General features: G+C 39.7%; 1 protein-coding gene across 2 annotated transcripts in view; it reads left to right on the top strand.

Moving 5' to 3' along the window:
- The first annotated feature begins 6,949 nt into the window (after nucleotides 1–6,949).
- The window catches only part of cc2d2a (coiled-coil and C2 domain containing 2A), a 163,361-nt gene continuing 156,693 nt past the window's right edge, over nucleotides 6,950–13,617 (top strand). For both annotated transcript variants that reach the window (XM_063043416.1, XM_063043415.1), the window contains exons 1-2: nucleotides 6,950–7,067; nucleotides 11,871–12,033. In XM_063043416.1, coding sequence (XP_062899486.1) covers nucleotides 12,020–12,033 — 14 coding nt within the window. In that variant the 5' untranslated portion in view covers nucleotides 6,950–7,067; nucleotides 11,871–12,019. The remainder of the gene's footprint in view (nucleotides 7,068–11,870; nucleotides 12,034–13,617) is intronic.

The following is a 13,617-nucleotide window of genomic DNA, read 5'->3' as shown; positions in this document are numbered from 1 at the left end:
CAGAGTGTCAATAGCCTTCAAGAAGTGGAGAGAGACAGAGAGAGAGAATTCAAATTGAGTGAAGAAATTTATCTTTATCTCAGTCCTAAATGACCTACTCCTTGTTTTGAGGTTGCAACCCATGGTTTAGACACCATAGCCAATGAAATCATTCTTTCTGCTGGGCCCTGCAGGAACTCTGTAAATTTCAATCAAACCTCTTCTCATCCTTGTAAATTCTAGAGAATACAATCTATTCCATCTCTCCTCTGATGGCAAACGTCTCAAGCCTTGAAGTTGCCATGAAACATTTCTGCATCCATCCATGGTAAACCCAACCTTTTTGGGGCAAACTGTGCACAATTCGTCATGCTTTTATACAACTGCAGTAAGATTTTTACTTTAATATTTAATTCTTGCAGAACAAAAGCTAACATACTTATTAACTTCCTAATTTCTTGTTGCATTGGCACATTGGCTGTCAGTACGTCATGTAAAAGGACACCATATGTTCATCTGAATTTTAAGAGTTCCAGATCTTTTAGCACATGAAAAAATGTTCTGCTTCTCTGTTCTGTCCACAGTGGATGACTACACAGTTTTTTATATTATGTTCCATCTTCTGAGTTCTTATCCAGTCAGCTTGCCTAAATTCACTTGAATCATCTGTACTCTGAGTCTTGCCTAGGTCAATATCAACAGTGAATGACAGATATTATATCCAGTCCCTCAGCCAAACTGCTGTTATAAATTATGAATAGATGGGGCCCAAGCATTGCTCCATTTGCCTTTCAACCTGCGAAGGACGTATTTATTTTCTGTCCGTTAACTAATTCTCAGTTCATGTCAGTATATTGTCCCCATTTAATGTCTCTAACTTTATTGACCAACCTCTTGTGTAATTATTGAAAGTCTTTTGAAAATCCAAATGAACTAGATCAATTGGTCCTCCTACTGGTCACTTCCTTACTAATCAAACATGAGTTTTCTTTCATAAATCCATCCTGAATCTACTTGACCAATTCTTTTCAAGATGCTTTGTTTTATATCATCTGTTATAATACCTTACTACTAACATTAGCATTGAAGGTTCAAAATGCAAAGTTCAAAGTAAACTTTATTATCAGAGTACATACATGCCACCATATACAACCCTGAGATTCTTTTTTTCTATGGGCATACTCAGCAAATCTATAGAATAGTAACTGTAAACAGGATCAATGAACAAGCAGGAGCATAAAAGACTACTGTGCAAATGCAAATGTAAGTAAATAGCAATAAATCATGAACATGAAATGACAGGATAAAGAGTCCTTAAAGTGAGATCATTGGTTGTGGGAACATCTCAATAGGTGAGTGTGCTCTGATAATAAATTTTACTTTGAACTTTGCTCTTTGCATCTTTTTCTGTCCAGTCCTGCCGAAGGGTTTTGGCTTGAAAAATTGACTGTACCTTTTTCCATAAATGCTGCCTGGCCTGCTGAGTTCCTCCAGCATTTTGTTTGTGTTGCTCAGATGAGCTCAGTTATCCTCTTTTGTTCAAGAGCCCAATGGTTGAGGGGTAGGAACTGTTCTTGAACCTGGTGGCGTGAGTCCTGAGGCTCTTGTACCTTCTATCTGATGGCAGCAATGAGAAAAGAGCATGTCCCGGGTGGTGAAGATCTTCTATGATCGATGCTGCTTTTCTACAGCAACGTTACATGTAGATGTGCTCAATGGTTGGGAGGGCTTTACCTGTGATGTACTGGTCTGAATCCATTACCTTTTGTCGGATTTTCTGCTCAAAGTCTTCGGTGTTCCCAACCCAGGTTATAATGCAGCCAGTCACATCTATAGAGGTTTGCCAAGGTTTTTGATGACATGCTGAATCTCCACAGACCCCTGAGGAAGTAAGGGTGCTGTCATGTTTTCTTTGCAATTATCTTTATATGATGGGTCCAGGACAGGTCCTCTAGATAATGACACCCAGGAATTTAAAGTTACTGACCTCTCCAACTCTGTCCTCTGATGAGCACTGGGTCATTGCCCTCTGGTTTCCCTCTCCTGGAGCCTACAATCAGTTCCTTGGTCTTGTTGACACTGAGTGAGAGGTTGTTGTTATTACACCACTCAGCCAAATATTCAATCTCCCGGCTGTATGCTGAATCACCACTTTTGATTCGGCCCACATCAGTGAACTTGAATATGGTATTGGAGCTGTACTTAGCCACACAGTCATAGGTGTAAAGTGAGTAGAGCGGGGGGGCTAAGCACACAGCCCTGTGGTGCACTTGTGCTGATGGAGATTGTGGAGGAGATGTTTTTGCCAATCCAAACTTTCTGCAGTCTTCAAGTGAGGACATTCAGGATCCAATTGACAAGAAGGTATTGAGGTCCAGGTCTTGGAGTTTACTGATTAGTTTTGAGGGGATGATGATATTAAATGCTGAGAAGTTATCGATAAAGAGCATCCTGACGTATGCACCTTTGCTCTCCAGATGTTCTAGGGTTGTGTGAAGAGCCAACGAGATGGCATCTGCTGTGGATCTGTTGCTCCGGTAAGCAAATTGGAGTGGATCCAGACCAGAGCTGATATGCTTCAACACCAGCCTCTCAAAACACTACATCACACTGGATGTAAGCACCACTGGGGCAGCAGTCATTGAGGCAGGCTGCCAAACTCTTCTTGGGCACCGGTATGATTGAAGCCTGCTTTAAGCAGGTGGGTACCACAAACTGCTGAGGTGAGAGGTTGAAGATATTTGTCAACACACCAGCCGGTTGATAGTTTCCCATATGCTGTCTCATTCTTTTATTAAATGGTGAGGTCTTATTTGCTAACTTCAGTCCACAGGCATAGTTCAAGATTCTATGGACATTTGAAAGGTGATAATCAGACCATTCAGCATATCTACAGCAACCCCATTCAAAGCTCTGCTTCTCCATCATTGTGTTCTTCAGATTTGTCAACTTTCAAGCTCACCATCTTCTCTTATAATTTTTTCATTGATCAGTATATTTTAATAGTTCTGCTTTCTTACTTGACCCTCGGATTGCTAGTATATGTGGCAGTTTGTTTGTTTCACCTTCTGTAAAGTCTGACTCAAAGTAATTGTTTACTTCTTCTGCCACTTCTTTATTCCCCATCATTAATCCTCCCCTCTATCAATTACAGATCCTCATTTAATCTCACTAATCTTTTCCTTTCCAATCATAACTATAGAATCTCTTATCATCCATTTTTTTATGTTTGTGACCAGTCTACTTCTATAGTCTAACTTTCCATCAATTTCTTGGTCTTCCTTTGCTGAGTTCTAAAATGCCTCTGATTCTCACATCTGCTTTTACTTCTGGCCACATTATAAGCCTCTCCCTCTGAATTAAAGTCATCTTCAGCTTCCTTTATCAGACCAAGGAATCACTTCCCTTTTCCAGGTTTAATGCCCTAAAGGAATTTTTTTTGGAACTTATGCATCAATTTAATTTCATTTCAAATATATTAAATACTTGATAGTGAACCAGTTGATAACAAGATAAAGCACTTTAATGTATTGTTCCACCTCAGCAACTCAAACATACTTATTGTAACACAGGAGCTTATTTGTCTCCTTTAATCCAGTTTAGCTGTCAGCACAGCAATTCTATGTCCCATTTTCTCTCTCCTTATTGGATTGCAAATCTATTCTTTCTCATCAACCCATTGACTCCCCTTTGATATTCTGTCTGGGTAGCCTCTAACATGATGGCTTGAATATCAATTTCACTGACTTCCAGTAATCACTCCACCTACCTTTTCTCTTTTAACTTTGCATATCCTGGTTAATCTCTTACCCCTTCCATCCTCACCTGCACATCACCTCCCTCTGGTTCCTTCCTCATTCCTTTTCTTCCATGATCCACTGCCCTCTCGACAAGATTCCTTCTTCTTCACCCCTTTACCTGTTCCACCTATTCCCCCCCCCAACAGCTTCTAAATTCAATCCCCTCTCCCAACCACCCACCTTTTCCCCTCACCTGGACACACATATCATCTGCTAGCTTGTACTCCTTCTCCTCCCCAACTTCTTATCCGGTCCTGAAGCAGGGTCTTGGCCTGAAATGTCAATTGTTTATTGCCCTCCATAGATGCTGCTTGACTTGCAGAATTCTTCCAGCACTTTGTGTGTATGAGACTCGCTTTGATTGTTTATCAGTAAGCTACACTAAGGAATAATTTACAGAAACCATTTAATGTGTCAGGTATCTTTGTAATAGAATACCTTCAGAGTTTCCTTTGTTAAGATTTAAGATTCAAATTGACCTGTACATCAAGATTATCCAATCAACCTTTACTCATTGCACAAAACAAGATCAAAAGAGCCTGTTTACTAGTCGATTCCTCAACCATCTGATAGTTTAAAAAAACCTTGTGTCCATTTCATGAATTCAAACTCCATCATTCACTGTAATTTGACTTGGTCCAGTTTGATATGTAGCTCAAAATCCCCTTGGCTGAACAGAGGAGCACTTTTAGTAAAAGACTAAGACAACTGCACTGCTCCATAGAGCGATATATGAGGTCATTCTTACCCTCGGCCATTAGGCTCTATAATGAGTCAACCTATAGCCAGGGAAGTGATGACCCCCTCCTGTTAAACTGCTTGAGATAACTTATTTTTTATTCTTTCTACTTCCCTTCTAATATTTGGATCTTTGTACTTGTAATGCTACTGTGACACTTGGGATCAATAAAGTATCTATTTTTCTATCTACCTACCTATTGCCCTATGTCACTCACACCTCCAGTTTCCTGATTTACGATCAACCCAATATTATATCTATTATTTAGCGGCTTATAACCAACTATTTTTTTTTACTTTTTGCTCTTTCTTAGCTTGACCCAAATTAATCTAATTCTACATCACAATTTACTGAAGCAACACATATCTTACCACTATAATAATCACCATCTTTACTAATAATTCTATGTTGTTTCTGTTCCTCAGTTTAGAAAACCTGTCATTGGCAAATTTTAACAGGGAGATATCTGGTCAGTGTCTTAAAAAAAGGCAATTGCTCTGTAGATACAGTGTAGGTTTAATTATCCATGTCTAAGCTTAAACCTGTATCTTCAGTCCGAACCTTTGTGCACACATCAGTGTTCAGGTTATATCAGATAACAAGAGGCAACAGGATAGGAGGAAACCCAGAATGCACCTACTTTGAATTATTGAAATTACCCAAAGAATGGGGAAATGAAATTACGCAAGTTAAATTGAATCAATGTAATGTATGGTGGAAGGTGAAATAGGTAGTATATGTGTGTGTATACACACACACATACATTAAAACATTGAAACATTCATAGAATCTCTTAGTAAATTCAAAGTTCAGTTAGTCACTATTGTAAATATACATGAACCATACAGCAAAATGAGTTAAATTTAACTCAAAAGGAATTAATTGAACTTCAGATCATCCTAATCAGACCACATTGAGTATGACACAAAAGCTTGAACACAGGCTCAGGGACAGTTTCTGCCCTGCTGTTATATGACTTATGAATGGACCTCTTGTAAAAATGAACTCTTGATCTCTCAATCTTATGATTTAATTTAATTTTTATGAATACAGTGTTTTGTGGTTGTAACTGTATTTTTAATACAATGTATTTAGTACTTTTTTTTCTTTTGATTTATAATATATATCTTCTTGTACTCTGTATTCTTCTATGCAGAAACTAATAAAAATACTGAAAGAGATCTCTCAATCTACCCTGTTGTGGCACAGCATCTCATTTGTCTCCCTGCAATGCATTTTCTCTGCAACCATAACTGTAACATTGCAATCTGCATTCTGTTATTGTTTCCCTTTTGTACTACCTAGATGTACTTGTCTTCGGAATGATCTGCATAGCTGGCATGCAAAACAAATTTTTACACTGTATCTTGGTATAGTGCATGTTACCAATACATTGAACATTAGGATTTAGTTACTAAACAATAGGAAATATATTTAAACACAGGTACATTGATGCAGCTACCTCAGTTATGAACAAGAGTAAAGATTCGGGGATAAATATGCCTTTAATCACTAGATAAAAACACCTGCTAGAGAACAAGCAGCGCAATCTGATCCAGTCCGAAGATTTACTACCATTGACTTCAATCGAACTAAATGTCACGTGAAGAGTACAGTGGACAGTAGTTTTCCGACATCCCCTTAGCACTTGTCACCAAAGATAAGTAGCTACTTTTTAACCCTTTCACTCTCTAATGGATGTGCCCGACACGCGATTGATTGTACTGTACAACATTGTACAACGTATGGAAAAGGTTCGCCATGAAGTACTAATTTAAAACAAATATTCTTCAAACAACCAAAAGGTTACTCTAGGATCAATACTATAAGAAATTTAAAAAAAAACCGAAAATGCCGGATAGGTTAGGCAACATCTGCGGAACGGGAATACACCCTTTGCCAAAACCGGATGCACACAGGATGGAGAAATAGAAATGTTAATCCAGTTACTTTCCATCAAATTACCAGGCACACCATTGGTAATCAGGCACAAAAGGTAATGATTCCATTTCACACGTGTAGCGGTTGGAAGCTTTGTGAGAGAAACATAAATAGGCTGGTGCAGGTATACTGACGGGCAATTTTAGCCAGAAACTGACTACCCGCCGTTTCAAGCAAATTATGATTTCGTTTCTGGAATGCTTCAGTTTTTGCACAATTGCCAGCCTGCGCTCTATCGACCAGCAAAATTCCATTCTAGAGTAAAATGCGGCATTAAAAACGTCAAAACAACACAATGTTGATCGATTCAAGAATTGCTCTGTACCTTCCTTTTTCAGCATGGATTTGTCAAACAGGGAATTTTGTTTTGGAATTGCAATGTACTGTATTTCTCCTCCTCTCAGGCCACCGTAGTGAGGAGTGTGGAATGAGGATTAGCAGATGATTGATGGGGGCATGCTCCAACAGGCTCCCTCCCTCTCCCGCTTCCCTCGGCGCCCGGCCCGGGGTTGCTTGCAGGGCGGTTACTAGGCAAGCGGTTTCCTGGACACGGAGGCGTCTGTGCGAAGGCACGGGCATGGCTGTTCGGCATATACACTGGCTGCAGAGTAAGTGCGTTCACTCAAATCCAGTGCCCGACTCTTCTCCAGTCCGGGCTGGCTTTTAGGATTCTTTAAACCGTGCGGGTATCAATCCAGCTTCCTTTACCCACTAAACGTGCAATCAGCTTTGTTTCCCCAAGGACAATCCCAAATCGCCAGTAGGAGTGGTATTTCGTTATGAAAACATTGCCTATGTCTTGTGGTTCTTGATCTTTTGTCCTCTGTTTCTTTTTATATTGCGATTGAAGTGCGTTCAGATTTATCCACATCTTTTCCGGTTACCTGCCGTTTGGAGCACCGTGTGAAGCAGATCGCAGATTTACCGGCGTTATCCTGGTTTTGAAAACTCGCAAGTTTTCCTCTTTGTTTTGCAAGTCTACACAGTCTGTTCATTCAAACATACCCACCTATGACGTTTCGAATCACATTGGCTATTGCAAAGTTTAACTGGAAGGAATATTTCAAAAGTGTAACAATTGCAATAGTGATAATGTGTGTGTTGTACGTTTAAAATGACGAAACTTTGCTGAAAAAGATTAAACAACTATGGTGTGGCGCGGGGATCAGTACTGAGTCCGTTGTCGTTTGTCATCTATATCAATGATCTGGATGATAATGTGGTAAATCGGATCAGCAAATTTGCGGATGACGCCAACATTGGAGGCGTAGCGAACAGCGAGGAAGGTATCAAAGCTCGCTGCAGGATCTGGACCAGCTGGGGAAAATGGACTGAAGATGGCAGATGGAATTTGGCAGGTGTTGCACTTTTGGAGGGCTAACCTAGACAGGACTTGCTCAGTGACCGGTGGGACACTGATAAGTATGGTGGAACAAAGGCATCTGGGAATACAGATACAGAGTTCCCCGAAACTGGGGTCACAAGTAGATAGGGTTGCAAAGAAAACTTTTGGTACATTGTCTTTCATAAATCAGAGTACAGGAGTTGGGATGTTATGTTGAATTTTTTTTTAGATTATGAAGACACGCAGTCCTTTTATTGTCATTTAGTAACTCATGCATTAAGAAATGATACAGTATTTCCTCCAGTGTGATATCACAAAACACAGGACAGACCAAGACTGAAAAAAACTGACAAAACCACATAATTACAACATATAGTTACAACAGTGCAACAATACCATAACCTGACGAAGAAGTCCATGAGCACAGTAAAAAGTTCAAAGTCTGTCCAATGTCCCACATCTCACGCAGATGGGAGAAGGAAGAAAAACTCTCCCTGTCATACCCAAGCACAATCCATCTCTGAGTCATCCGAAAACTTCAAGCCTCCGAATCAGCTCTCCGACACCGAGTACTGAGCACCATCTCTGTCCAAATGATTTGACCTCAATCTCAGTTGCCAACAGCAGGCAAAGCCGGGGATTTTGAGGCCTTCCCTCGGAAGATTCCTGACCGCGCAGTAACGACAGCAGCGAACAGGCGTTTCAGAAATTTCTCCAGATGTTCCTCTGTGCTTTCACGTCCATCTCCATCAAATCAGAATTGTCCACGGCCCCTATTTAATGGATACTATCATTTTTCACTGGAGGGCTACTCTCTCCTCACTCCGTTTGTATAAGACATTGGTGAGGCCACATTTGGAGGACTGTGTGTAGTTCTGGTCACCTACCTATAGGAAAAGTATGAATCAGATTGAAAGAATATGGAGAAAATGTCATGCATGTTGCCAGAACTTGAGGACTTGAGTTACAGGGAAAGCTTGAAAAGGTTAGGACTTTATTTCCTGGAGTTTCGGAGAATTTGGGGATATTTGATAGAGTTATACAAAATTATGAGGCATACAGTTAAATGCAAGGAGGCTTTTTCCATTGAGGTTTGGTGAGCCTAGAACTAGAGGTGAATGTAAAACATTTAAGGGGAACCGGAGGGGGGGGACATGTCTTCACTAAAGAGGGTGGTAAGAGTGTGGAACGAGCTGGTGGTGGAAGTGGTGGATGGGGATTTGAGTTCAACATTTAAGAGACATCTGGATAAGTACATGGATTGGAGTGGCATGGAGGGCTACGGACCATGTGTAGGTGGATGAGACTAGGCGGGGTAGCAGTTTGGCATGGACTAGATGGAGCAAAGGGCCTTTATGTGCTCTCGTACTCTGACTGAAACACGGGGTAGGCACCTGGAGAACTAGAGGAGATGACAGAGGTAAGAAAAGGTGATGGAATTGAAAACAAGAATGAAAAGATATGAAATGAAGGTGGTGCTCGAGCTGGAGATAATATAGGTCTGCCTGCTCAATGTTATGTGGATGGCCAGGAGTAGTCGTGTCTGGAAATGACAGAGAGAGCAAGGGGGTTGAGGGTTGCACTAATAGGTGGGTGATAAAGTACATAAGAATTAGGAGGAGGAGCAGACTGCCTGTCCCTGGAAGCTTTCTCTTCTATTTATCAGTTTCATTATTGTTGTTCTCCCTTGGTTCTATTTTCTTCTGCTATCCCCATAATCACTGATACCCCTAATATCCAGAAAACAGTTGATTTTGGTTTTGAATGGATTCGATGACTGAGCTTCTTTAATTTGTTGGAGCACACCCTGTGATTAAAAGAATTACTCCTCATCTTGGTCATAATGCCATACCCTCTGAGACTATTACTCCCTGCTGCTAGACTCTTCAATCAGGGCAGGTATCTGACCCCATGGTGCCCTGTAAGAATTTTGTAAGTTTCAGCCCCTGTTCTAAATTTTGGGCAACAGGCCTAATGCACTCAATCTTCTCCCATCTAGCAAACCCACCTGTAACCATTAAAATTCCCTAGCTATCCTTTGACCTGCTATTTGCAGATCATTGTACTCAGAAGGTCAGTTATGTATCATTATGGATAGATGTTGGTAAGCATCATATGTTCCTCTGGAGCCCTGTTGACGGATGTCCACTGGATCCTGTCTGCCGTGAAATGGCTATGTTACTTGCAGTGCAGCTGGAGCCAGGGTTGGGATTGGGAACATCTGGAGTGAGGAATGTGAACTATCTAAATGGCCAGAACTGAGGTCTATCGTGTGTGCCAAGTGTGCAACCAGAGCCCAGAGCAAGGAGTGAGGGGAGCTTTGCAGCTGAGTTGGGTTCAGGAGAACCTGTATGTCTCAGCTTCTCTTGACAAGCAGAGACTAGTAGCTGATCTTGCACAGAAGTTGTGTCCATGGAAGGGCTGAAGACCACATGTCATTACAGGCTTAGTGTCGTTGCCAAGGACTTTACAGAAATTCACATTTTTATGTTATCTGTAGGAAGTCAGTGCTCTATTTCATGTGAATAACAAGTACTTACTGTCTAAGTAAAGAGACCAAAACTAAAGCAGTGGCAGAACTATGTAATGTTCTGGAAATAGAAATACAGTATTAGTAAGTGGGAGATCAATCCTGACATCAAGTTACAAACTATCTAGTTTAGTTGCAAATTGTTGCCAGTGAGATGGATTGAACAGATTCCTTAGAATGGATTGCATAGTGGTGGCTGTCTGTCCTCAGATTTTTCTATACAACTCATCCTGGCATCCTTGCACTTATAGACATATTAGAAGCTTTGGAAGCGGAGAGCATGGAAACCCCTTGCAGCTATGCTGAAACTAATGTTGTATTTTTAGGTGATGTGAAAGAACAGCATGTAGATGTTAGGAGGATAGTTTATTAGTGATAGATCATGTAGACATTTTGTTAATTTATCAATAATTTATAATCTGTCATGTACAGACTCCAGACATCCCACCTCTCCTGGAAGCTCTGGGAGTCTCCCGCATATTAATAGTGGCTCCCTGATGCCTGCAAATCATATACAATATCCCGGAAATCAATTTTTTGAGAGCGAGAGAGAGAAAGCAAGAGAAAGCACGAGAGAGTGACCACGAGAGAGAGAGAGCGACCACGAGAGAGAGAGCGAGAGAGCGCCATGGCAGAGTGTTCCAAGAAAAGAAAATATAAAATGTACGTCACCCCAGACTACCCTAAAGTTTACCCCTGCCTAATAAGGGTCAAAAATAATGACAGTGTTGCTGGCTGCACTGTTTGCAATAGTGACTTTTCTATTGCCCAGATGACCGTAAAAGACATGTTGAGGTGAGTTCACAGGTGTCATTCGTTCATTAGCATAGCTAAAGTTATTTAAACTAGCTGGCTAGCTGCTAAGGAGCTACTCTATTGCAGACATCCCACCTCTCCCAGAAGTTCCAGAGTCTCCCGCAAATTGATGGTGCTACCTTCCCTGAAATGAGTTTTTGCAGGGTGGGATGTCTGAGACTCATTCTTGTAGAGAGATTTTAAGATATTTCCATCTTAGCACCAATTATTCATCAATTTGATGATTAATCTTTGAGAAAGTTGGAAAATTAGCTTGATAAGCCCTTTGTCAAATAAAAATATTTCTACAGTGCATTAATTATAATGCCTATTGCTTTTTTTCCTGCTTCTTTTCAATCCTTTTGTCATACTACATTATTTTCTTTCAGGTACATTGCAATATTTATTTCATTAATAAAATTATTGGAATTATTTAGTGTGTAGAAAAAATACTTAAGAATGTTATTTGTTCTTCTGTTTTGAAGCATTTTCTTTTGGAATTCTTTGAAACAATGAATATCAGACTTTTAAACTCATTCTTATGCACATTTAAATTCATCCAATTTTTTTTCAACACAAGCAAACTCACACCAACAAACACTTATTTTGCAATAACTATTCCACTAACTACAATTTTTTCTATAGAAAAAATAGGATGTCCCATACCAAGGGATTCATTTAGTTGTTTATGTTAATACTTAACATTACGATTCCAGTTATACAGTGTTTTTTTTCTTGTAGTTGCTGGAGGCTTCATTATGGATTGAGCTACCTTCACCACAAAATGCAAGTGGAGCATAAATGATGGCTTTACATTCAAATTTAATTTATATGACCTGGGAAATTTGTGGGAAAAGCAAAGTTCTGAATAATTGAATTACCTTAAGAAAATGGCCTCCACAGAGTAAGTAAAACAATTACAATGCAGTGTTTTTTTTAGTGAAGCATTACTCTTATTTACATAATGTCAGATTGTGCTTTAGATCATATTTGTTCATGTTTATCAGTCAGTAGCTTGTCTAGATAGTTCAGGTTTACTGGGGATATAATTGTCATAGATACTAATTTATCATTTTTAGATACATAACTAGCAACTATGTTGCTGCTACTTGTAACATTGTGAATGACCCAGTGTAACTGCCACTAAGTCCTTACTAGAACACAGGTGGATAAAAAATATGGCACAGCATAATAACTATCACATCTGGAAAGTTGGTAATCCAGGTTCCATTTCGTATCATTGCTCTTGTCTGTGGAAATCTGATCTACTGTATTCTGCCTTTTGAATTTATTGCTTGTGCTTATTATCATACTAATTATGCCTGGTTAACAAAAGACAAAATTCATCCAGGGTTTCTTTCAAAACAAAAATTAAAATGAAAGAAAGATGTTTTAAATATTTGAAGTAGGAATAGGTATTAAAGCAGATGGAATGATATGGAAGATGTAAGGAGGGAGATACATAGTTTAAAACCAAGAGTTGTAAGAATATTTTGTGACCAAATTATTTACACGTTGGATTCTGGTTGGGTTAAATGGGAAAATCGGCTGTAGTTTACATTGCTTTACCTTTACATATTAGGAAGTTTGTATTTGAAGTCAGCAAAGCCTGTAAACAGCAATTTAGACATTCATAGTTCCCCTATTCCATCCTTCATTATTGTACAATGACTTCATTATGTAAAACACACTACATAAAATTGCCAAGGCTACTTTACCAGTGTCTTTCTGACAACACAGTTATCAAGAATGAGGAAATGTAACTACCTGCAAGCTCCCCTTCAAGTAATCTGACTTGGAATTACATCAGTGATCCATTATTGGTGGGTCAACATTCTAGAAATACTTCCCTAACAGTATTGGTATGCTAGTGGAGTGGTTAGCACAACACCTTACAGTAGGAATGACCCGGGTTCAATTCCCTCTGTTGCCTGTATGGAGTTTGTACATTCTCCCTATGACTGCATGAGTTTCCTCCAGGTGCTCCTGTTTCCTCCCACAGTCCAAGGACAGGCCAGATTATAAGTTAATTGGTCATAAATTGGCCTGTGATTAAATCAGGGAATTACTGGGTGGTGCAGCTGAAGGGACCAGATGGCCTGTTCTGTGCTATATCTCAAATAAATAAATAATCTACAAAGGGGGAGAAAACTGTTACCTAGTTGGAAGAGAAAGTACTGGAAATGCTCAGTAGGTCAGAGAGGATCTGCAGAGAGGGAAAGTGGAGATGGCATTTCAAGTCAGTGACCTTTCATCAGAACTAGTGTTAGGTTCAGAGTTGGGTATCTCTGTGATTTTCATGTCAAATGATTTCAGTGTAACAGCAATTTGCAACAATACTTAGTCACAAAAATGAAATCCATACCTTTTTCTGAATATTCTTCAACTTAATCCCTTGAGTCTGAATTGATGTAATTACAGTCACCTTTCTTGTCTTTAGCCCATTCATTTTTAGAATAAGAGGAATTTTTCTTTCATAGCCCTGCAT

This window comes from Mobula hypostoma, chromosome 3 (assembly GCF_963921235.1).
Source record: "Mobula hypostoma chromosome 3, sMobHyp1.1, whole genome shotgun sequence".
In the NCBI taxonomy this organism is placed as follows: Eukaryota; Metazoa; Chordata; class Chondrichthyes; order Myliobatiformes; family Myliobatidae; genus Mobula; species Mobula hypostoma.
This window is presented reverse-complemented; position numbering and strand designations above follow the sequence as displayed.